Genomic DNA, 24,855 nt, shown 5'->3' with positions numbered 1-24,855 from the left:
TGTCTACCTCCCAGTCAACCAACCTGTCAACCACCCAGTCAACCACCCAGTCAACTAACCTGTCAACTACCCAGTCAACTACCCAGTCAACTACCCAGTCAACCAGTCAACCAACCTGCAACCACCCAGTCAACCACCCAGTCAACCAACCTGTACCCAGTCAACCATCCCGGTATGTAAAAAAGTCAACCAACCTGTCAACCAACCTGTCAACTAACCTAATCAACTCCACTCAGCTTTACTATAATGGGTGATGTGTAAGGTACCTGGAAGTTACACTATATATATATATATATATATATATATACAAAAGTATGTGGACACCCCTTCAAATTAGTGAATTCGGCTATTTCAGCCACACCTGTTGCTGACACATGTATAAAATCTCCATAGACAAAAATTGGCAGTAGAATGGCCTTACTGAAGAGCTCAGTGACTTTCAACGTGGCACCGTCATTGGATGCCACCTTTCCAACAAGTCAGTTCATCAAATTTCTGCCCTGCTAGAGCTGCCCCGGTTCAACTGTAAGTGCTGTTATTGTGAAGTGGAAATGTCTAGGAGCAACAACGGCTCAGCCACAAAGTGGTAAGCCACACAAGATCACAGAACGGGACCGCTGAGTGCCGAAGCACGTAGTGTGTAAAAATCGTTTGTAACACTCACCAAGTTCCAAACAGTCTCTGGAAGAAACGTCAGCACAAGCACTGTTCGCCGGGAGCTTCGTGAAATGGGTTTCCATGGCCGCGCAGCTGCACACAAGCCTAAGATCACCATGTGCAATGCCACGCGTCGACTGGAGTGATATAAAACTCGCCGCCATTGGACTCTGGAGCAGTGGAAACACATTCTCTAGAATGATGAATCACAATTCACCATCTGGCAGTACAATGGACAAATCTGGGTTTGGAGAGAACGCTACCTACCCGAATGCATAGTGCCAACTGTAAAGTTTGGTGGAGGAGGAATAATGGTCTGGGGCTGTTTTTCATGGTTTGAACTAGGCCCCTTAGTTCCAGTGAAGGGAAATCTTAACGCCACAGCATACAATGACATTCTAGACGATTCTGTGCTTCCATCTTCGTGGCAACATTTTGGGGAAGACCCTTTCCTGTTTCAGTATGACAATGCCACCGTGTACAAAGTGAGGTCCATACAGAAATGGTTTGTCGAGTTCTCTGTGGAAGAACTTGACTGGCCTGCACATTGCCCTGACCACATCGAGTACCTTTGGGATGAATTGAAACGCCGACTGCGAGCCAGGCCTAATCACCCCCAACATCATTGCCCGACCTCACTAATGCTCTTGTGGTTGAATGTAGCAAGTCCCTGCAGCAATGTTCCAACATCTAGTGAAAAGCCTCGCATCAAAGGGGGGACCAACTCCATATAATGCCCATGATTTTGGAATGAGATGTTTGACGAGCAGGTGTCCACATCATTGGTCATGTAGTGATCATCAACCTGAAAGTCAGGACATTATTTACATTTGTTCTGATTTTATGTGTCACTTTTCCAGTCAGAGTAGGGGGGGGGGGGGGGGGGGGGGATTGTACAGACTATATTGGTGAATACAGAAATAACCTTTGCGTATGTCTTTCAGGGTTTTCTGATCGTTTTATTTTGTGAAGATGGCGCTCGCTGTTCCTGTATATTTTATCAGAAACTATGAAGTATTTGTCTATGTCCTCTAGTCTAGTACATAGCATGTAACCTTATATAGAGGGTTTCTCTTCATAATGTAGCCACCATTTTGAAGTTACTGCTGTTGTTTTTACATGGAAGGTCTCTCTTCATAATGTAGCCACCATTTTGAAGTTACTGCTGTTGTTCTTACATGGAAGGTCTCTCTTCATAATGTAGCCACCATTTTGAAGTTACTGCTGTTGTTCGTACATGGAAGGTCTCTCTTCATAATGTAGCCACCATTTTGAAGTTACTGCTGTTGTTCTTACATGGAAGGTCTCTCTTCATAATGTAGCCACCATTTTGAAGTTACTGCTGTTGCTTTTACATGGAAGGTCTCTCTTCATAATGTAGCCACCATTTTGAAGTTACTGCTGTTGTTTTTACATGGAAGGTCTCTCTTCATAATGTAGCCACCATTTTGAAGTTACTGCTGTTGTTTTTACATGGAAGGTCTCTCTTCATAATGTAGCCACCATTTTGAAGTTACTGCTGTTGTTTTTACATGGAAGATCTCTCTTCATAATGTAGCCACCATTTTGAAGTTACTGCTGTTGTTCGTACATGGAAGGTCTCTCTTCATAATGTAGCCACCATTTTGAAGTTACTGCTGTTGCTTTTACATGGAAGGTCTCTCTTCATAATGTAGCCACCATTTTGAAGTTACTGCTGTTGCTTTTACATGGAAGGTCTCTCTTCATAATGTAGCCACCATTTTGAAGTTACTGCTGTTGTTTTTACATGGAAGGTCTCTCTTCATAATGTAGCCACCATTTTGAAGTTATTGTTGTTGTTGTTGTTGTTTTTGTTGCATTTGGTGTCATGAGATCAAGAAAACAATTATTTTGCGCCTGAAGAAAAGGCAGACCTAAACACCTCCTGCCTGGCAGAAGAGCCTCCAACACAGAAACATGTTCTGAAGAGCTTCAAGGACAAGACCAGAATGCATCACAACCAATTATGTATTTAAACCCTGGATTGATGATGCTATGTATTGGCCATTAATTATGAGGCTTTGAAGCCACCCAGTCAGCTATTTTCAGTGGCTATTTGAAGAATATAAAATATATTTTTGTTTTGTTTAACACTTTTTTTGGTTACTACATGATTCCATATGTGTTATTTCATAGTTTTGATGTCTTCACAATTTTTATACAATGTAGAGAATAGTCAAAAATTAAGAAAAACCCTTGAATGAGTAGGTGTTCTAAAACTTTTGACTAGTACTGTACATATTTGATTCAGTGATTGAAATTACGACCCCATCCTCAGTAGCCTATTCTGGAGAGAATGCCATAACGGCGGATAGTCAAGGCCAGTTTTGGGTTGAATTGGTTTACCGGCAGGGACACGATTGTATATCAGCCTTGTCTAAGTATGCTCATGAGTTGGAGTTCCGTCCCGTCGAGATGCCAATGGGCCACTAGCAGCGCCGGGAGAGGATTCATATTTGGACAGGGATATGGAAAGGTGGATTTCGAGTGACGAGGGGATTAGGAAAATGAGGAGGAAGAAGAGATTGAAGAGAGTGAAGGAGGGCAAAGGTTGAGTTTGAATCTGTTGAAAATGGCATGTCGATGAACACTGGGGTCAAGTAGTTCTGGAGATGGAAGTGAATGAGGGAGATTTAAGTGAGGTGAAGAGCTCGGAGCCCAAGTTTTTGTATTGATGGACATGGTTATGAGAAAGATTAGTTCGGTACAGTGGGAGTGAGATGTTGGAGAAAGTGGATCCAGGCCTTTTGGCTGATCCATTTGTGCTATCACGTGGGTGGAAAAGATGTTGGGTGCTGTTGATTCTGTGAAAATAACCCAAATTGGACTTGTGATGTTTTTTTGTGTGTTTTTCTTCTGCGAAGAGGGAGCAGGCGCTCCGTGAAACTCAACTTGGGTCAAGATCTGTATCTTGCTGTTAAGAATAGGGCACCATTGAAGGAAGTGATTTCTAGGGTTGCGTGAAAGATGTACTATGTAAAAATCCCTCCTCCATTTCCTGGTTGCTAAAATTCTAATCGTTGGCCTAATTTCAGTTTCTGTGGCAAAACAAGTGAATCATGGTACCGCTGTGAAATATATTTTCCATAACCAAAAATATTGTATTTTCAGCTGGTGTACAAAACCGCAAATAAAAGACAAAAATTAAGAACGGGAAGCATAGAATTAGCGCACATAGAACAGATCTACTGCGTCTTAGACTTGCTTTCAATGAGAATGACAGATCTATTACTCCCATTTCTATGTGAAATTTGATTGGGTCACCCAAATAGCTACTAATTTCAGCTTTAAAACAAGAAGTTCCTGTTTTTTTAAAGAGTATCCCCGCAATTAAATGTTTATACTCTTTTGATTATTTGTTCCAATGTGTGTACTAGGTGTCGTCTGCTATTTTTTGTTTGCGATCACAATGTTCAAGAAATAAATTAAAGTGCTAAAACCAAACAAATAAAGAACAATGGTTTGCTTTTTCTTAAGAATATCTGTACTGTACCAACACGAAGGACCAGCCTGCTGTTCACGTGGAGTCATGACTTCTGTATGATCTGGGCCTATAACTCAATACACCCAGTTACAATATCTGTACTGTACCAACACGAAGGACCAGCCTGCTATTCATATCTGTACTGTACCAACACGAAGGACCAGCCTGCTGTTCATATCTGTACTGTACCAACACGAAGGACCAGCCTGCTGTTCATGATCTGGGCCTATAACTCAACACGAAGGACCAGCCTGCTGTTCATACCAACACGAAGGATCAGCCTGCTGTTCAATATCTGTACTGTACCAACACGAAGGACCAGCCTGCTATTCATATCTGTACTGTACCAACACGAAGGACCAGCCTGCTGTTCATATCTGTACTGTACCAACACGAAGGACCAGCCTGCTGTTCATATCTGTACTGTACCAACACGAAGGACCAGCCTGCTGTTCATATCTGTACTGTACCAACACGAAGGACCAGCCTGCTGTTCATATCTGTACTGTACCAACACGAAGGACCAGCCTGCTGTTCATATCTGTACTGTACCAACACGAAGGACCAGCCTGCTGTTCATATCTGTACTGTACCAACACGAAGGACCAGCCTGCTGTTCATATCTGTACTGTACCAACACGAAGGACCAGCCTGCTGTTCATATCTGTACTGTACCAACACGAAGGACCAGCCTGCTGTTCATATCTGTACTGTACCAACACGAAGGACCAGCCTGCTGTTCATATCTGTACTGTACCAACACGAAGGACCAGCCTGCTGTTCATATCTGTACTGTACCAACACGAAGGACCAGCCTGCTGTTCATATCTGTACTGTACCAACACGAAGGACCAGCCTGCTGTTCATATCTGTACTGTACCAACACGAAGGACCAGCCTGCTGTTCACGTGGAGTCATGACTTCTGTATGATCTGGGCCTATAACTCAATACACCCAGTTACATATCTGTATATGCAGGATTGTTTTGGGCACAATGATGGTGTAATAAATGCATGTGGAATAAATAAATGAATAATTAAATAAATAAATAAGTAAATAAATAAGTAAACAAACAAGTAAATAAATGAGTAAATAAACAAGTAAATAAATGAGTAAATAAATAAATAAATGAGTAAACAAACAAGTAAATAAATGAGTAAATAAATGAGTAAATAAACAAGTAAATAAATGAGTAAATAAATCAATAAATGAGTAAATAAACAAGTAAATAAATGAGTAAATAAATATTGGAAAGCTGCCACAGTCATCCCCCTCTTCGAACGACACCATTATGTACATCTGGCCTTTGTTTGGACACTGTGCTTCAACACCATACTCCTTCTGTGGCCTCCAACTGCTTTTAAATGCTAGTAAAACTAAGTGCATCTAATGGCCACTGATCGTGTTTCTTGGCCCAAGCAAGTCTCTTCTTCTTATTGGTTTCCTTTAGTAGTGGTTTCTTTGCAGCACTTCGACCATGAAGGCCTGATTCACACAGTCTCCTCTGAACAGTTGAGATGTGTCTGTTACTTGAACTCTGTGAATATTTTATTTGGGTTGAAATCTGAGGTGCAGTTAACTCTAATGAACTTATCCTCTGCAGCAGAGGTCACTCTGGGTTTTCCTTTCCTGTGGCGGTCCACATGAGAGCCAGTTTCATCATAGAGCTCGATTGTTTTTGCGACTGCACTCAAAGAAACTTTCAAAGTTCTTGACATTTTCTGCATTGACTGACCTTCATGTCTTAAAGTAATGATGGACTGTCATTTATCTTTGATTATTTGAGCTGTTCTTGCCATAATATGGACTTGGTATTTTACCAAATAGGGATATCTTCTGTATACCCCCACTACCTTGTCACAACACAACTGATTGGCTCAAACACATTAAGGAAAAAAATTCCACAAATTAACTTTTAACAAGTCACACCAGTTAATTGAAACGCATTCCAGGTGAATACCTCATGGAGCTGGTTGAGAAAATTCCAAGAGTGTGCCAAGCTGTCATCATGGCAAAGGTTGGCTGCTTTGAAGAATCTCAAATATAAAATATATTTTGATATTGTTCTACAATGTATGTTTCCATCCTTTTGACTGGTACTCTATATCATATGGATATTCTGAATAAACGTGTCAACAACTGCCAGGTTATTTTTTATTTTTTTTATTTATTTTTGCCTAATCTGATTGACAGCGTCAATAGAATGCCTTCAAATAACAGCTGATAGAACTGTGAGCGTGCACGATCACAATTGGTAAACTTCCAATTGAATTAACTAAACATGGTCATTATTTATTGCATAATAACACAATTCTACAACAACAATAAACTGAAGTTATACCATATTTATTTAATCCGTTTGCAAGCAGGTAGGCTACACAAGTGACACAAATTGATTTGCAATGACTAGCGATATCTTCATTTCAACATATTTATTGAACAAAATGTTAGGCTACAATGGCATAGAATGAATATGCTGGCCAACATATGCAAATGTAGCCTGTCAGTTTCACTCTGAACTTTTCCCCATAACAGGAAGCACATGACTCAATAACTTCCATTTCAAATTACCACTCGTGCAACGCTGATTGCCCGCTCGAGACCCAAGAACAGAGCATGCGTTAAACCCGTTGTTTGATACGGTTTTCCATAAACAAAGGCCACATTAGAATGCGGTTTAAAAACTAGTCGTTTTACAGTGCTTTGTTGTGGTTATTTATTGGTGCACATCAGTTCTATCGTGTTAATATTTTATGGGAAAGGGTTGATAATTGGTATCTGAATAGCCTACAACTGGCGAAAAGGTGTTAATTAATACTGCGCGTGCTGTTGTCGCCTCTCACTCACGTGACTCACATGCAGCGACAAACACTTTCACTCCGCAACAGCCTGCCACACTGCCTGATAGTTAACAACAGCCTGCCACACAGCCTGATAGTCAGCAACAGCCTGATAGATAACAACAGCCTGCCACACTGCCTGATAGTCAGCAACAGCCTGCCACACTGCCTGATAGTCAGCAACAGCCTGCCACACTGCCTGATAGTTAACAACAGCCTGATAGATAACAGCCTGCCACACTGCCTGATAGTTAACAACAGCCTGCCACACTGCCTGATAGTCAGCAACAGCCTGCCACACTGCCTGATAGTTAACAACAGCCTGCCACACTGCCTGATAGTCAGCAACAGCCTGCCACACTGCCTGATAGTTAACAACAGCCTGCCACACTGCCTGATAGTCAGCAACAGCCTGCCACACTGCCTGATAGTTAACAACAGCCTGATAGATAACAACAGCCTGCCACACTGCCTGATAGTCAGCAACAGCCTGCCACACTGCCTGATAGTTAACAACAGCCTGATAGATAACTGCCTGATAGTTAACAACAGCCTGATAGATAACAACAGCCTGCCACACTGCCTGATAGTTAACAACAGCCTGATAGTCAGCAACAGCCTGCCTGATAGTCAGCAACAGCCTGCCACACTGCCTGATAGTTAACAACAGCCTGCCACACTGCCTGATAGTTAACAACAGCCTGCCACACTGCCTGATAGTCAGCAACAGCCTGATAGATAACAACAGCCTGCCACACTGCCTGATAGTCAGCAACAGCCTGCCACACTGCCTGATAGTTAACAACAGCCTGATAGATAACAACAGCCTGCCACACTGCCTGATAGTCAGCAACAGCCTGCCACACTGCCTGATAGTTAACAACAGCCTGATAGATAACAGCCTGCCACACTGCCTGATAGTCAGCAACAGCCTGCCACACTGCCTGATAGTTAACAACAGCCTGATAGTCAGCAACAGCCTGCCTGATAGTTAACAACAGCCTGCCTGATAGTCAGCAACAGCCTGCCACACTGCCTGATAGTCAGCAACAGCCTGCCACACTGCCTGATAGTTAACAACAGCCTGATAGATAACAGCCTGCCACACTGCCTGATAGTCAGCAACAGCCTGCCACACTGCCTGATAGTTAACAACAGCCTGATAGTCAGCAACAGCCTGCCTGATAGTTAACAACAGCCTGCCTGATAGTCAGCAACAGCCTGCCACACTGCCTGATAGTCAGCAACAGCCTGCCACACTGCCTGATAGTTAACAACAGCCTGATAGATAACAACAGCCTGCCACACTGCCTGATAGTCAGCAACAGCCTGCCACACTGCCTGATAGTTAACAACAGCCTGATAGTCAGCAACAGCCTGCCTGATAGTTAACAACAGCCTGCCACACTGCCTGATAGTTAACAGCCTGCCTGATGGTTAACAACAGCCTGCCACACTGCCTGATAGTTAACAACAGCCTGCCACACTGCCTGATAGTCAGCAACAGCCTGCCACACTGCCTGATAGTCAGCAACAGCCTGCCACACTGCCTGGTAGTCAGCAACAGCCTGATAGTTAACAGCCTGCCTGATAGTTAACAACAGCCTGCCTAATAGTCAGAAACAGGTCACAGTGAAATAGATGGTTTTGTTGTTGAAACGCCAAAATGGTCGCGGAGCAATTTAGAAGTTGCCCAAAAAATACCGCGACCAATACATTTTCACTCGTGACATGGTTGAACCACCGGGGAAAACGCAGTGACGGAGGAGCGCCCTCTCAAACCGAACAGTAATCTGCGACGCTCGGCCATGTTGTCAACAAGGAAGCATGATGCATTGTCCAGAAAAAAACTTACAATATATATTTGAATTTTCAAACTAGTCACTCTGTCACTTTTGTTTTGAGCCGACTAAGCCGTGGGTTTTGAATGGGGCTCATGCCTGGGATTGCATTCCATAACGAATTCAATCAACTTTTGACCCGGTGTAAATAACGCAGCATGCGTTGTTGCTGAACGGCTAGGATGGCCGCGGTGCAATTTCAAGCAGGGGAGATTTTTACATGACACGCTGAACACATGAATCGAATCCCGTCCATGTCCGCAAAGAGGGAGGGACTATAACTCACGTTTGGATAGCTCAATAACCAATCAAAAAACCTGTTGTGAAACGCCATCAGCCGCCAAACCCCACACATAGAAAGTCACATACCAATCGACGGTCAAAGAGCGGCCCCTGTTGGATATTTTAAGTAGCGCTTCCTAATAATAATGATTATTTCACCTTTATTCCAGTAGGAGGCGATATAGAAGTCAGTGTTTGCGGCGTCTTTCCATAAAGAAACATTTATTTCAGTAGTTTCCTGAGCTGTAACGAACAGAAAACAATTACAGTTCATTGATTATACTACAGACATTAAGTAATATCGCCAACGTTTCACACACATTGTATGGACAGTCCGGAACATATCTATTTCCTTTACACGTGTTCAAGCTAGAAGAAAAAAAAACATTGAACGGATTTACAAGAGGAAAATGAACACGTATTTTTTTTTAAACAAAAAAATCCAGCTCAAAAAGACTGTGTCCCGCTATATTGCTCAGGCTGCACCACAGCGTCTATTCACAGGCGCGATCCCACTACTGAGCGGCACGGGGGCTTTGGCCTGCTCCGTTTCCGACCTGGGCCGGTGCACCCCTCCTTAGACGACCTGGTGGTCCCGGGCTCCCCCAGGAGCACCATATCGATACCGAACTTAGTGCGGACACCCGATCGGCATAGTCCACTGGAGCTCAGAACTCCTGAGCTCAAACGATCCGCCAGCTTAAGCCTCCCAGCAACTTGGATTACAGGCGCACGCCACTGCGCCCGGCGAGAAACCAGAGGATTTTAAAGGCATTTGAAGTTCAATTCGTGACGTCACACCACGCGTCACACAGTTTATATGATTGTATAACGATCTCTTGTGGTGGCATATAGAATTGCAGCGGTGTTCAAATTTCATTTTGTCTCGAGCTGTGCTCAAAGCCTGCCCACTTGTTATGGGTGACCCAGTATGGTATGTTCTGTATTGCCGCATTCAAGACAAACTGGAAACTCGGAAATCTCCGACTTCTGACTTTCAGTGCATACAAGACGACTGGGAACTCGGGAAAAGAAAGGAGTTCGACTGGAATCTTTTTGTTGGAACGGTCATCCTGCTCAGAATTGGGGCATCTTTCTAGAGCTCCAACTATCCAACCTGAAGATTACTGACATCATGGGATTACTGAGGTCAGGAGTGGGAAGGCCAAGAGACCAGACAGAGGTGGCTGTACAGAACGGAGTGCTCGGGTTGGGGTGTAGGGTTTGAGCAGAGCCTGAAGATAGGGAGGGCTCTTGCTGTTCCATGGGTAAGCACCATGGTGTTGTAGTGGATGTGAGCTTCTTGTGGAAGCCAGTGGAGGAGTGAGGAGGAGCAGGGTGACACGGGAGAACTTGGAATGGTTAAACACCAGGCGGGCTGCAGCGTTCTGGACAAAGTTGCTGGGGTTTGAATGCACAAACGGGGAGCCCAGTCAACAATGATACCAGTATATGAGGCTAACCGTAAGACAGATTTGCTACATGATTTTTCTGACTTGAAATTGATTAGTGCAAATCCAACCCTTGTATTCTAGGTACTGAACTGGACATAGAAATAGGGATGAATTGCATGAATTTGAGACCCTGGTTTGATTCCATCTATCACAGTGGTCTAAATCGCTGAATCTCAGTGCTAGAGGTGTCACTACAGACCCTGGTTTGATTCCATCTATCACAGTGGATCACACAATCACTTCCAACTTTGTGGCAACAGTTTGAGGAAGGCACATTCCTGTTTCAGCATGACAATGCCCCCCTCGCGCACAAAGCAAGGTCCGTACGGAAATGGTTTGTCGTGATCGGTGTGGAAGAACTTGACTGGCCTGCACAGAGCCCTGACCTCAACCCCATTGAACACCTTTGGGATGAATTGGATATTCCATATTAATGCCCCCGTGATTTTGAAATGAGAAGTTATACGAGCAGGTGTCCACATACTTTTGGCCATGTAGAGTATCTCATCATTATATCCAAATCTCCAGTAGAGAACTTTATAGAGAAGGAGGTAGCTACCTCCCAATAGGGTGAGCGGAGTATTGGCGAGTAGGTGAAAGTACTGGGCGTGTGGAAAGGAGTGGGTGTGTTGAAATGAAAGCAAGGGGCACGTGAACATTTCTGAGTAACAATTTAAGTACCTTACCGTGGTCCAAAAAGAAAGAAAAATTGTTTTGCTACTTAGCAAAGAGCAGTTTCTCAAGCAATCATTTTGCTAGGACTGTCTGGGAGGTGTTTTATTTGGGAGGGGAAAACTGAAAACTAGCTGATATTGGCATAGACGTTTGGAACAACATTATTCCAACCTCATAGTGTGGAAATATATATATAAAACACAGGTATCACTTGTTTTTTTTTGACTGCTCTGGGTCCTTTTAATATTGAAAAAATACAACGAGACACTGATGTCAAATGCACAAAAATCACATCAAGTGATTACAACAATTACAAGGCTTTTCATACACAATGTATATGTCACTTATAAAAACGGTATAAAATAAGTATATTGAAATACAGACATTTGAATTAACAATGCCTTTTTTTAAATGTTATTTTATAAACAACAGGAGCGTAAACATTATTTCATATAGTATATATATATATGTGCTTTTCATTTCATGACGCCAGCGTCACCTCCAATCGGATCAACCAGATACTGCCGTCGTCAAGGCAGAGGATATACAACAACAACAACAACAACAACAACAACAAGCATTATAATATGAAATAAAAATATGTTCCAACTTGGTAATGAACAAATCCTAGAATAGTACTACACCTGTGTATTTCAACATGGTATACAGTATACTGGCTGGCTACACCTGTGTATTTCAACATGGTATACAGTATACTGGCTGGGTACACCTGTGTATTTCAACATGGTATACTGGCTGGGTACACCTGTGTATTTCAACATGGTATACTGGCTGGGTACACCTGTGTATTTCAACGTGGTATACAGTATACTAGCTGGCTACACCTGTGTATTTCAACATGGTATACTGGCTGGATACACCTGTGTATTTCAACATGGTATACAGTACACTAGCTGGCTACACCTGTGTATTTCAACGTGGTATACAGTATACTGGCTGGGTACACCTGTGTATTTCAACATGGTATACAGTATACTGGCTGGGTACACCTGTGTATTTCAACGTGGTATACAGTATACTGGTTGGGTACACCTGTGTATTTCAACGTGGTATACAGTATACTGGCTGGGTACACCTGTGTATTTCAACATGGTATACAGTATACTGGCTGGGTACACCTGTGTATTTCAACATGGTATACTAGCTGGGTACACCTGTGTATTTCAATGTGGTATACAGTATACTGGCTGGGTACACCTGTGTATTTCAATGTGGTATACAGTATACTGGCTGGGTACACCTGTGTATTTCAACATGGTATACAGTTTGTCTCAGAGTCGGTAAGTGCCGGTAACAGAGCACCATAGTGATTGATCTTAGTGTTTCCCCTTCCCGAAACGATAGTTTCCACTATATATAAATATATCACAATATATCTTCTTCCATCTGTCCCTTAATGTAATGGTGGTTGTTTTGAGTAAGTAAACGGTGAGGCACTGACTTGGTTTCAAAAACAAAACACTTATTATGACGCAGAGATAACTGGGTTGGGCATTTAGGCTCCTCCCTCTTCCCTCAGAACTCAATCGGGTAACGTTACCGAGGTGTTACCGAGGCAACGGAACCCTAACAACCCCGGGTCTTTTAGGCAAAGGCATACTTGAGTCTCCAGCTTGGCGCTCAACACACAGTACATAAGTGCTTCAACAACAAAAGCATCAAGTGATTTTTTTAATCTTTCGTCTTCTTTGACGACAGTTGCTTTTCTTCCTGTCGGATTACTTCCTTCCTTCTCGCCCTTCGGTTTCACTTTCCCTCTGTGGTTTCACTTAGAGGCCTCTAGCTTTTCGGATGCCAGGAGTTCGAGCAGGGGGTTGGCCTCGCTCTCAGGGGTCTTGACGCTGTCGGTGCGGACGATGCAGGTGGGGCGGTGGAGGTTGAGCATCACCATTAGCTGCTGTCTCTCCATCCTCAGCTCTTCGATTTGGGCCTTTAGGTCGGAGTTCACCACCTCCAGACGCTCCGACTCCTACAGGGAGGACAGAGAGGGGAGGGGGGTATACTGTTAGGTCATTGATTTAGCCTTTATTTAACCAGGTAACACATCGAGAACCCTTTCTCTTTTACAATAATGACCCGAGGTCCAACCTTAAACAAACTATAAGCAGGACTGGGGTGTAATGGGTTACATGTAACAGATATTTTTTTTTATGAACTTTGTAATCTGTTACTTTACCAGCATTAAAACTGTCATCCATTACTTTAACAGCATTAGAAATATACTTTTGAAAAACGAGACGATTAACTTTTAAATTCAGAAAAAAAAGGGGATGTTTGTGAGAGAAAAAAAACCTTTGACACTTTTCTGTTTTCTCAAATCAATGTTGGAAAAAAAAGGATCAAGTTTTTATTTATTTTTACCTTTATTTAACTGCTCTGTCATTTATCTATTACTGTTGATATCTATATTGATGTGAATCACACTGCTACTCTGTCATTTTATCGTTTTGTGCCTCACAGGTTGTGGATGGCTGTTCACAAAAGTATATGTACATTTTAACCCAGTAATGGTGGAATTGAAGAAGTTTAAGCTGCCTGTCACTCATTGGTTTTGTGACCAGTGGACAGCCAGTGAATTATGTGGATCCCAGCCTATAGAATAACAGCTGCATAGTGTGGATCCCAGCCTATAGAATAACAGCTGCATAGTGTGGATCCCAGCCTATAGAATAACAGCTGCATAGTGTGGATCCCAGCCTATAGAATAACCTATAGAATAACAGCTGTATAGTGTGGATCCCAGCCTATAGAATAACAGCTGCATAGTGTGGATCCCAGCCTATAGAATAACAGCTGCATAGTGTGGATCCCAGCCTATAGAATAACAGCTGTATAGTGTGGATCCCAGCCTATAGAATAACAGCTGCATAGTGTGGATCCCAGCCTATAGAATAACAGCTGCATAGTGTGGATCCCAGCCTATAGAATAACAGCTGTATAGTGTGGATCCCAGCCTATAGAATAACAGCTGCATAGTGTGGATCCCAGCCTATAGAATACAAGTTTGAGGGAGTCCCTCCCTTCTAATCTCCTCTGTGCTATTTGGGCTCCATACTGTCAAAAACAAGTTTCATTTGAGAAGACCACGAGTGGGACTTTTATTGAAAATCCATACACCTAACAGACACATGCACACTTTTGACAGACTTAAACAGATGCAAATGATCAAGATATTTATAGTGTCACCAACAAAAAAAGTAAACAATAGACCTATAGAAAACGCAACATGCAAATAGCATTTTTCAGTAGTGCTCACAATATGCCATTCCAAGACCAGAGTTCATTTTTTCAACTGGATGCAATGAGCCCAATCAGTCTTCCATGACAACGCAATCATAAACAACAGAGTTGGCTAATTATGCTCAAGCTAATCTATATTTCCATATTTCCAAGTCCTATTCTTGAAGATCGAAGGAGTATTAAATTAATTAGAATGACTAGAAATCTGACAGACTTTGTTTTTTAAATGTAAAGATTAAACCTAATCATATTATTATCTGTAGTAGAAAGCAATGGGTTAGAATAAGTCTTTATAACCCATAAAGTAAAATGTTACATATATTTATGGCCAGCTATGTACACGACAGCATTGATTTATCCTGCAATAAATGTTGTTCAATTGGTAATGTACATTTTGTGTCTTCTTCTAATGCTTCTTGAAAGTAATTTAAAAGTATCTGAAAGTAATCAGATTACTTTGGGTAATCCAAAAAGTTATGTTACCGATTTATAATTTGACAGGTAACTAGTAACTGTATTGGATTACATTTAGAAAGGAACCTTCCCGACCTTGACTATGACGTGAATGCCTGACAGAGAGCACTCATCACGTCTTTATAAACACGACGTAGATTCTTCACAAATGATTTAGAAGTAACCATACAATCTATTCTAGATTCTACAGCCAATTTGCAAAGAACACCAGAGTAAATAATATATATAAAGAACACCAGAGAATACATAAAGAACACCAGAGTATACATAAAGAACACCAGAGAATACATAAAGAACACCAGAGTATACATAAAGAACACCAGAGTAAACATAAAGAACACCAGAGTACACATAAAGAACACCAGAGTACACATAAAGAACACCAGAGAATACATAAAGAACACCAGAGTATACATAAAGAACACCAGAGTAAACATAAAGAACACCAGAGTACACATAAAGAACACCAGAGTACACATAAAGAACACCAGAGTACACATAAAGAACACCAGAGTATACATAAAGAACACCAGAGTATACAGTATACATAAAGAACACCAGAGTATACATAAAGAACACCAGAGTATACATAAAGAACACCAGAGTATACATAAAGAACACCAGAGTATATAGTATACATAAAGAACACCAGAGTATACATAAAGAACACCAGAGTATACATAAAGAACACCAGAGTATACATAAAGAACACCAGAGTATATAGTATACATAAAGAACACCAGAGTATACATAAAGAACACCAGAGTATACATAAAGAACACCAGAGTACACATAAAGAACACCAGAGTATACATAAAGAACACCAGAGTATATAGTATACATAAAGAACACCAGAGTATACATAAAGAACACCAGAGTACACATAAAGAACACCAGAGTATACATAAAGAACACCAGAGTATATAGTATACATAAAGAACACCAGAGTATACATAAAGAACACCAGAGTATATAGTATACATAAAGAACACCAGAGTATACATAAAGAACACCAGAGTATATAGTATACATAAAGAACACCAGAGTATACATAAAGAACACCAGAGTATACATAAAGAACACCAGAGTATACATAAAGAACACCAGAGTATATAGTATACATAAAGAACACCAGAGTATACATAAAGAACACCAGAGTATACATAAAGAACACCAGAGTATATAGTATACATAAAGAACTCTGCCGCCATTTTGAAAAAGAAACGAGACTAACCCTTTGGAGGAAGTCTGTTCTCTCCTTCTTCTTGTTCCGACATCGTGCTGCTGCCACTTTGTTCTTATCTCTCCTCCGTCTCCTCCTCTCATCGTCCTCGTCCATCTGCAGGGAGGAGGAAGTATTGTGATTAGCTAATGGTGACCTTATTCAAGGCCTGCATATTATTAAATATTTAGTTATTCCAACCTTGGGTTCTATCTTTCCTGCATTTTATACTCCTGATGCAGTGGGGTTTCACTCCTAGTTTGTTTTATTGTGAATTTCAAGTAACAACGTCTCAGCTTCATACCTGTGCTTGCCATCTTAGAGGCAAAAGTGAATAGTTTCAGAGAACTCAGATTGAAATGATTAAAGGCCCAGTAGAGTCAAAAACAGGATTTCCTGTGTTTTATATACAGTGGAGCAAAAAAGTATTTAGTCAACCACCAATTGTGCAAGTTCTCCCACTTAAAAAGATGAGAGAGGCCTGTAATTTTCAACAGGGCTCCGGGCAGCCGAGCGGAAATGGAGGAAAACTCGCCTCCCTGCGGACCTGACATCCTTTCACTCCCACCTCTCTACATTTTCCTCTTCTCTCTCTGCTGCTAAAGCCACTTTCTACCACTCTAAATTCCAAGCATCTGCCTCTAACCCTAGGAAGCTCTTTGCAACCTTCTCCTCCCTCCTGAATCCTCCTCCCCTCCCCCCTCCTCCTCTCTGCAGATGACTTCGTCAACCATTTTGAAAAGAAGGTCGACGACATCCGATCCTCGTTTGCTAAGTCAAACGACACCGCTGGTTCTGCTCACACTGCCCTACCCTGTGCTCTGACCTCTTTCTCCCCTCTCTCTCCAGATGAAATCTCGCGTCTTGTGACGGCCGGCCGCCCAACAACCTGCCCGCTTGACCCTACCCCTCCTCTCTTCTCCAGACCATTTCCGGAGACCTTCTCCCTTACCTCACCTCGCTCATCAACTCATCCCTGACCGCTGGCTACGTCCCTTCCGTCTTCAAGAGAGCGAGAGTTGCACCCCTTCTGAAAAAACCTACACTAGATCCCTCCGATGTCAACAACTACAGACCAGTATCCCTTCTTTCTTTTCTCTCCAAAACTCTTGAACGTGCCGTCCTTGGCCAGCTCTCCCGCTATCTCTCTCAGAATGACCTTCTTGATCCAAATCAGTCAGGTTTCAAGACTAGTCATTCAACTGAGACTGCTCTTCTCTGTATCACGGAGGCGCTCCGCACTGCTAAAGCTAACTCTCTCTCCTCTGCTCTCATCCTTCTAGACCTATCGGCTGCCTTCGATACTGTGAACCATCAGATCCTCCTCTCCACCCTCTCCGAGTTGGGCATCTCCGGCGCGGCCCACGCTTGGATTGCGTCCTACCTGACAGGTCGCTCCTACCAGGTGGCGTGGCGAGAATCCGTCTCCACACCACGTGCTCTCACCACTGGTGTCCCCCAGGGCTCTGTTCTAGGCCCTCTCCTATTCTCGCTATACACCAAGTCACTTGGCTCTGTCATAACCTCACATGGTCTCTCCTATCATTGCTATGCAGACGACACACAATTAATCTTCTCCTTTCCCCCTTCTGATGACCAGGTGGCGAATCGCATCTCTGCATGTCTGGCAGACATATCAGTGTGGATGACGGATCACCACCTCAAGCTGAACCTCGGCAAGACGGAGCTGCTCTTCCTCCCGGGGAAGGACTGCCCGTTCCATGATCTCGCCATCACGGTTGACAACTCCATTGTGTCCTCCTCCCAGAGCGCTAAGAACCTTGGCGTGATCCTGGACAACACCCTGTCGTTCTCAACTAACATCAAGGCGGTGGCCCGTTCCTGTAGGTTCATGCTCTACAACATCCGCAGAGTACGACCCTGCCTCACACAGGAAGCGGCGCAGGTCCTAATCCAGGCACTTGTCATCTCCCGTCTGGATTACTGCAACTCGCTGTTGGCTGGGCTCCTGCCTGTGCCATTAAACCCCTACAACTCATCCAGAACGCCGCAGCCCGTCTGGTGTTCAACCTTCCCAAGTTCTCTCACGTCACCCCGCTCCTCCGTCTCTCCACTGGCTTCCAGTTGAAGCCCGCATCCGCTACAAGACCATGGTGCTTGCCTACGGAGCTGTGAGGGGAACGGCACCTCAGTACCTCCAGGCTCTGATCAGGCCCTACACCCAAACAAGGGCACTGCGTTCATCCACCTCTGGCCTGCTCGCCTCCCTACCACTGAGGAAGTACAGTTCCCGCTCAGCCCAGTCAAAACTGTTCGCTGCTCTGGCCCCCCAATGGTGGAACAAACTCCCTCACGACGCCAGGACAGCGGAGTCAATCACCACCTTCCGGAGACACCTGAAACCCCACCTCTTTAAGGAATACCTAGGATAGGATAAAGTAATCCCTCTCACTCACCCCCTTAAAAGATTTAGATGCACTACTGTTCCACTGGATGTCATAAGGTGAATGCACCAATTTGTAAGTTGCTCTGGATAAGAGCGTCTGCTAAATGACTTAAATGTAATGTAAATGATCATAGGTACACTTCAACTATGACAGACAAAATGAGGAAAAAAAATCCAGAAAATCACATTGTAGGATTTTTAATTAATTTATTTGCAAATTATGGTGGAAAATAAGTATTTGGTCAATGACAAAAGTTTCTCAATACTTTGTTATAAACCCTTTGTTGGCAATGACAGAGGTCAAACGTTTTCTGTAAGTCTTCACGAGGTTTTCATACACTGTTGCTGGTATTTTGGCCCATTCCTCCATGTAGATCTGCTCTAGAGCAGTGATGTTTTGGGGCTGTTGCTGGGCAACACAGACTTTCAACTCCCTCCAAAGATTTTCTATGGGGTTGACATCTGGAGACTGGCTAGGCCACTCCAGGACCTTGAAATGCTTCTTACGAAGCCACTCCTTCGTTGCCCGGGCGGTGTGTTTGGGATCATTGTCATGCTGAAAGACCCAGCCATGTTTCATCTTCAATGCCCTTGCTGATGAAAGGAGGTTTTCACTCAAAATCTCACGATACATGGCCCCATTCATTCTTTCCTTTACACGGATCAGTCGTCCTGGTCTCTTTGCAGAAAAACAGCCCCAAAGCATGATGTTTCCACCCCCATGCTTCACAGTAAGTATGGTGTTCCTTGGATGCAACTCAGCATTCTTTGTCCTCCAAACACGACAAGTTGAGTTTTTACCAAAAAGTTATATTTTGGTTTCATCTGACCATATGACATTCTCCCAATCTTCTTCTGGTTCATCCAAATGCTCTCTAGCAAACTTCAGACGGGCCTGGACATGTACTGGCTTAAGCAGGGGGACACGTCTGGCACTGCAGGATTTGAGTCCCTGGCGGCGTAGTGTTACTGATGGTAGACTTTGTTACTTTGGTCCCAGCTCTCTGCAGGTCATTCACTAGGTCCCCCCGTGTAGTTCTGGGATTTTTGCTCACCGTTCTTGTGATAATTTTGACCCCACGGGGTGAGATCTTGCGTGGAGCCCCAGATCGAGGGAGATTATCAGGGGTCTAGTATGTCTTCCGTTTCCTAATAATTGCTCCCACAGTTAATTTCTTCAAACCAAGCTGCTTACCTATTGCAGATTCAGTCTTCCCAGCCTGGTGCAGGTCTACAATTTTGTTTCTGGTGTCCTTTGACAGCTCTTTGGTCTTGGCCATTGTGGAGTTTGGAGTGTGACTGTTTGAGGTTGTGGACAGGTGTCTTTTATACTGATAACAAGTTCAAACAGGTACCATTAATACAGGTAACGAGTGGAGGACAGAGGAGCCTCTTAAAGAAGAAGTTACAGGTCTGTGAGAGCCAGAAATCTTGCTTGTTTGTAGGTGACCAAATACTTATTTTCCACCATAATTTGCAAATAAATTCATAAAAAATCCTACAATGTGATTTTCTGGATTTCTTTTCTCATTTTGTCTGTCATAGTTGAAGTGTACCTATGATGAAAAGTATAGGCCTCTCTCATCTTTTTAAGTGGGAGAACTTGCACAATTGGTGGCTGACTAAATACTTTTTTGCACCACTGTCTATTTATATATTTCCACACTATGAGGTTGGAATAATATTGTGAAATTGTGTAAAATGCCCTTTTAGTGTAAGAGCAGTTTGAAAAGACCGCCTGAAATTTCAGCCTGTTTTGGTGAGATGGAGTTTTGGCCTTTCCATGGTGACATCACCATGTAGTAAATTAGTTAATAGACCAATAAGAAAGGGAGTTCCAAACCTCTCTTCCAATAACATCTAGTTTTCAGTTTTCACTCAGACCACTCCCAGACAGTCCTTGCAAATTCTTGCTTGAGAAATGGCTCTTTGCTAAGAAGCAAGTTCTGTTTATTTTGTTTTACCATTTTAATTGAAAACAATCACAGTAAGGTACTTAATTGCTCCCCAGAAAGGATTTGATATTAAGATAAAAATGCCTTCATTGGACCTTTAAGTTGTGTAACATCTAAAATACTTCTGAAATTGGCCACTTGGTGGAGCTAAACGTTAGACAGGCTGACAACATCTAAACATCAGTCGATCATAAAAAATAAAAAAAAACATGGCATCCCTCGAAAATATCAACATCCACCACCGTTCCTCCTCTTCATCCTTCTCTTCCTCCACCTCCTCCTCCTCACCTCTCCCTTGATAGCAGTGAGCGGCCTCTTGCCCAGCCGTCCCAGAATATGCAGCGGTGACAACATGGCGCCCAGGTTCCTGAAGTCCTGTGCCAGTTTGAGCTGGTCGGTGAGCGTGGTGGCAGATATGCCGGCCAGCAGGCCCAGGCTGGGCAAGGAGCCGGCCGTCAGGGAAGGGTCAGGGATCTGACCGGGCATCATGTCAGACCCAGCTACCATACGCCACCGCTGTGGAGACAGAGAGGAGAGGAAGGGAGAGAGGAGAGGACAGGAGAGAGGAGTGGACGGACGGGAGATAGGAGAGGACAGAAGGGAGAGAGAGAGGAGAGAGAGAGAGAGGGAAAGGAAGGGAGAGAGAGAGGAGAGAGAAGGGAGAGAGAGAGAGGGAAAGGAAGGGAGAGAGAGAGGAGAGAGAAGGAAAAGGAACAGAGAGAGAGAGAGGAGAGAGAAGGGAGAGAGAGAGGAGAGAGAAGGGAGAGAGAGAGGAGAGAGAAGGGAGAGAGAAGGAAAAGGAACAGAGAGAGAGAGAGAGGAGAGAGAAGGGAGAGAGAGAGGAGAGAGAAGGGAGAGAGAGAGAGAGGGAAAGGAACAGAGAGAGAGAGAGGAGAGAGAAGGGAGAGAGAGAGGAGAGAGAAGGAAAAGGAACAGAGAGAGAGAGAGGAGAGAGAAGGGAGAGAGAGGGTAAAGGAAGGGAGAGAGAGGAGAGAGAGGGAAAGGAACAGAGAGAGAGAGAGGAGAGAGAAGGGAGAGAGAGAGGAGAGAGAAGGAAAAGGAACAGAGAGAGAGAGAGGAGAGAAGGGAGAGAGAGGGTAAAGGAAGGGAGAGAGAGAGGAGAGAGAAGGAAAAGGAACAGAGAGAGAGAGAGAGAGAGAGAGGAGAGAGAAGGGAGAGAGAGAGGAGAGAGAAGGGAGAGAGAGAGGAGAGAGGAGAGAGAGGAGAGAGAGAGAGAGGAGAGAGAAGGGAGAGAGAGAGGAGAGAGAAGGGAGAGAGAGAGGAGAGAGAAGGAAAAGGAACAGGGAGAGAGAGGAGAGAGAAGGGAGAGAGAGAGGAGAGAGAAGGGAGAGAGAGAGGAGAGAGAAGGAAAAGGAACAGGGAGAGAGAGGAGAGAGAGGAGAGAGGTTAAGATTAGAATCATCCTGTCAATGACTGATGTAATAACATTATTTGTCACGTCAGAAACAACCACACAGAGAAGAAGAAAAAGGGAGGTTCATTTAATGTCCAAAACATTTCAACCATAGGATATATTCCTTTCCCACACAGTTTAAAAGCTATTGTCCAATATCCTCCACAGACAACCATTTGACGGAATTGACAGACTGGATTTTGCTGAATTCTACACTGGGATGTTAATCTACACTAGTATCTTGGCTCCATGTTCAGGCTGTGATTAATCATGTATCGCATTGATTTGCCCACAATCACGGAACAAAACAAAGAGAGGGTTGGTATGCAATAAAATCAAATCAAGAGTTTGACCACAGGACTTCTTATTGCAATCAGAGACAGAGAGACAGAGAGAGAGACAGAGTGAGAGAGAGAGTGAGAGAGAGACAGAGTGAGAGACAGAGAGAGACAGAGAGAGACAGAAAGAGAGCCAGAGAGAGAGAGAGAGAGACAGAGAGAGAGACAGAGAGACAGAGAGAGAGACAGAGTGAGAGAGAGACAGAGTGAGAGAGAGACAGAGTGAGAGAGACAGAGAGAGAGACAGAGAGAGAGACAGAGTGAGAGAGAGAGAGTGAGAGAGAGACAGAGTGAGAGAGAGACAGAGTGAGAGAGAGACAGAGACAGAGAGACAGACAGAGTGAGAGAGAGACAGAGAGACAGAGTGAGAGAGAGACAGAGAGACAGAGTGAGAGAGAGAGAGAGAGAGAGAGAGAGAGAGAGAGAGAGAGACAGACAGAGACAGAGTGAGAGAGACAGAGACAGAGTGAGAAAGTGAGAGAGAGAGTGAGAGAGACAGAGAGACAGAGTGAGAGAGAGAGAGAGAGAGAGAGAGACCGAGAGAGTGAGAGAGAGACAGAGAGACAGAAAGAGAGAGTGAGAGAGAGACAGAGTGTCTCAGAGAAACATGAGAGAAATAAAGCCTGTACAAACCAGCCTGAAGGGAAGTGGATGGACAATGAAGACATTTCTCTAATGACATGTTAGAACCGAGACTCCTGGTGGTCAAAAACAAAACAAATGTCGCTCATGGAACAGCGCATCTGAGCCCTACTGTCTGTATTTACTTCCCATACAGCGGGCGATGCTAATTCACATGCACCTCGTCTCCGATACACACCAGTATTTTCAGTATCAAGCAGTGAATCAACAGGTTATGGCCCCTTTGTGCAAAGCCCTCATCTCAGCCTAACCCAACAAAGACGCGTATTGTGAGGTGAGAAGGACAGGACAGGACAGCTGACTGTATGCTGCCTGTGGAGCTGACCAGCTGACTCCCTGGCTATGTCCCAAAGGGCACCCTATTCCATATCGAAGTAGTGACCATAGAGCCCTGGTCAGAAGTAGTGACCATAGAGCCCTGGTCAGAAGTAGTGACCATAGAGCCCTGGTCAGAAGTAGGGACCATAGGGCCCTGGTCAGAAGTAGTGACCATAGAGCCCTGGTCAGAAGTAGGGACCATAGGGCCCTGGTCAGAAGTAGGGACCATAGAGCCCTGGTCAGAAGTAGGGACCATAGAGCCCTGGTCAGAAGTAGTGACCATAGAGCCCTGGTCAGAAGTAGGGACCATAGAGCCCTGGTCAGAAGTAGGGACCATAGAGCCCTGGTCAAATTGTGCACTATATAGAGAATAGGGTGCCATTTGGGACCCAGGACCTGTCCCTGACTGACTATACTGGAAGACTGTGGTTCCTTTCTGAGCTAAATTTTAAAAAGACAGAAAGAGAGACAGAGAGAAAGAGTAGTCTGACAGACTACCACCCCTAGACCAGCTGGCTTACTGTAGTCTGACAGACTACCACCCCTAGACCAGCTGGCCTACTGTAGTCTGACATACTACCACCCCTAGACCAGCTGGCCTACTGTAGTCTGACAGACTACCACCCCTAGACCAGCTGGCTTACTGTAGTCTGACAGACTACCACCCCTAGACCAGCTGGCCTACTGTAGTCTGACAGATTATCACCCCTAGATCAGCTGGCCTACTGGAGTCTGACATACTACCACCCCTAAACCAGCTGGCCTACTGTAGTCTGACAGACTCCCACCCCTAGACCAGCTGGCCTACTGTAGTCTGACAGACTACCACCCCTAAACCAGCTGGCCTACTGTAGTCTGACAGACTACCACCCCTAGACCAGCTGGCTTAATGTAGTCTGATTTACTACCATATTTTCTCCTCTTTCCTCTTTCTCAGCCTGCTAACCAGGATCAGCGTTCGGTGTTTGATGATGCAACACCCTCTCTGTGTTCTTGCAGTCAAGCAGAACAGCCAGCTGGCACATACACACACACGCACGCACGCTAGCGCACACACACACACAGCAGACGTACTGTACCCAGACCAGACAGACAAAGACAGCCACACAGAGCAGGGTAGAGCAGAACAGGGTAGAGCAGAGCAGAACAGGGTCGAGCAGAACAGGGTCGAGCAGAGCAGAACAGGGTAGAGCAGAGTAGAACAGGGTAGAGCAGAACAAGGCAGAGCAGAACAGGGTAGAGCAGAACAAGGCAGAGCAGAACAGGGTAGAGCAGAACAGGGTAGAACAGAACAGGGTAGAGCAGAACAGGGTAGAGCAGAACAGGGTAGAGCAGAGCAGAACAGGGTAGAGCAGAGCAGAACAGGGTAGAGCAGAACAGGGTAGAGCAGAACAGGGTAGAGCAGAGCAGAGCAGGGCAGAGCAGAACAGGGCAGAGCAGGGTAGAGCAGAACAGGGTAGAGCAGAACAAGGCAGAGCAGAACAGGGCAGAGCAGAACAGGGTATAGCAGAACAGGGTAGAGCAGAACAGGGTAGAGCAGAACAAGGCAGAGCAGAACAGGGCAGAGCAG

At 44.2% G+C, this 24,855-nt stretch overlaps 1 protein-coding gene across 2 annotated transcripts in view; it reads right to left on the bottom strand.

The window, feature by feature from the left end:
• Positions 1-11,465: 11,465 nt before the first annotated feature.
• Positions 11,466-24,855, bottom strand: part of LOC115116791 (jun dimerization protein 2-like) — a 33,466-nt gene continuing 20,076 nt past the window's right edge. For both annotated transcript variants that reach the window (XM_029645270.2, XM_029645269.2), the window contains exons 3-5: positions 20,862-21,089; positions 16,224-16,328; positions 11,466-13,244 (exon numbers count right to left, since the gene is read on the bottom strand). In XM_029645270.2, coding sequence (XP_029501130.1) covers positions 13,041-13,244; positions 16,224-16,328; positions 20,862-21,080 — 528 coding nt within the window. In that variant the 5' untranslated portion in view covers positions 21,081-21,089 and the 3' untranslated portion in view covers positions 11,466-13,040. The remainder of the gene's footprint in view (positions 13,245-16,223; positions 16,329-20,861; positions 21,090-24,855) is intronic.

The sequence above is a fragment of the Oncorhynchus nerka genome, linkage group LG24 (genome assembly GCF_034236695.1).
Source record: "Oncorhynchus nerka isolate Pitt River linkage group LG24, Oner_Uvic_2.0, whole genome shotgun sequence".
Classification (NCBI taxonomy): domain Eukaryota; kingdom Metazoa; phylum Chordata; class Actinopteri; order Salmoniformes; family Salmonidae; genus Oncorhynchus; species Oncorhynchus nerka.
Note: the sequence above shows the minus strand (reverse complement) of the source record. Positions and strands in the feature narration are given on the sequence as shown.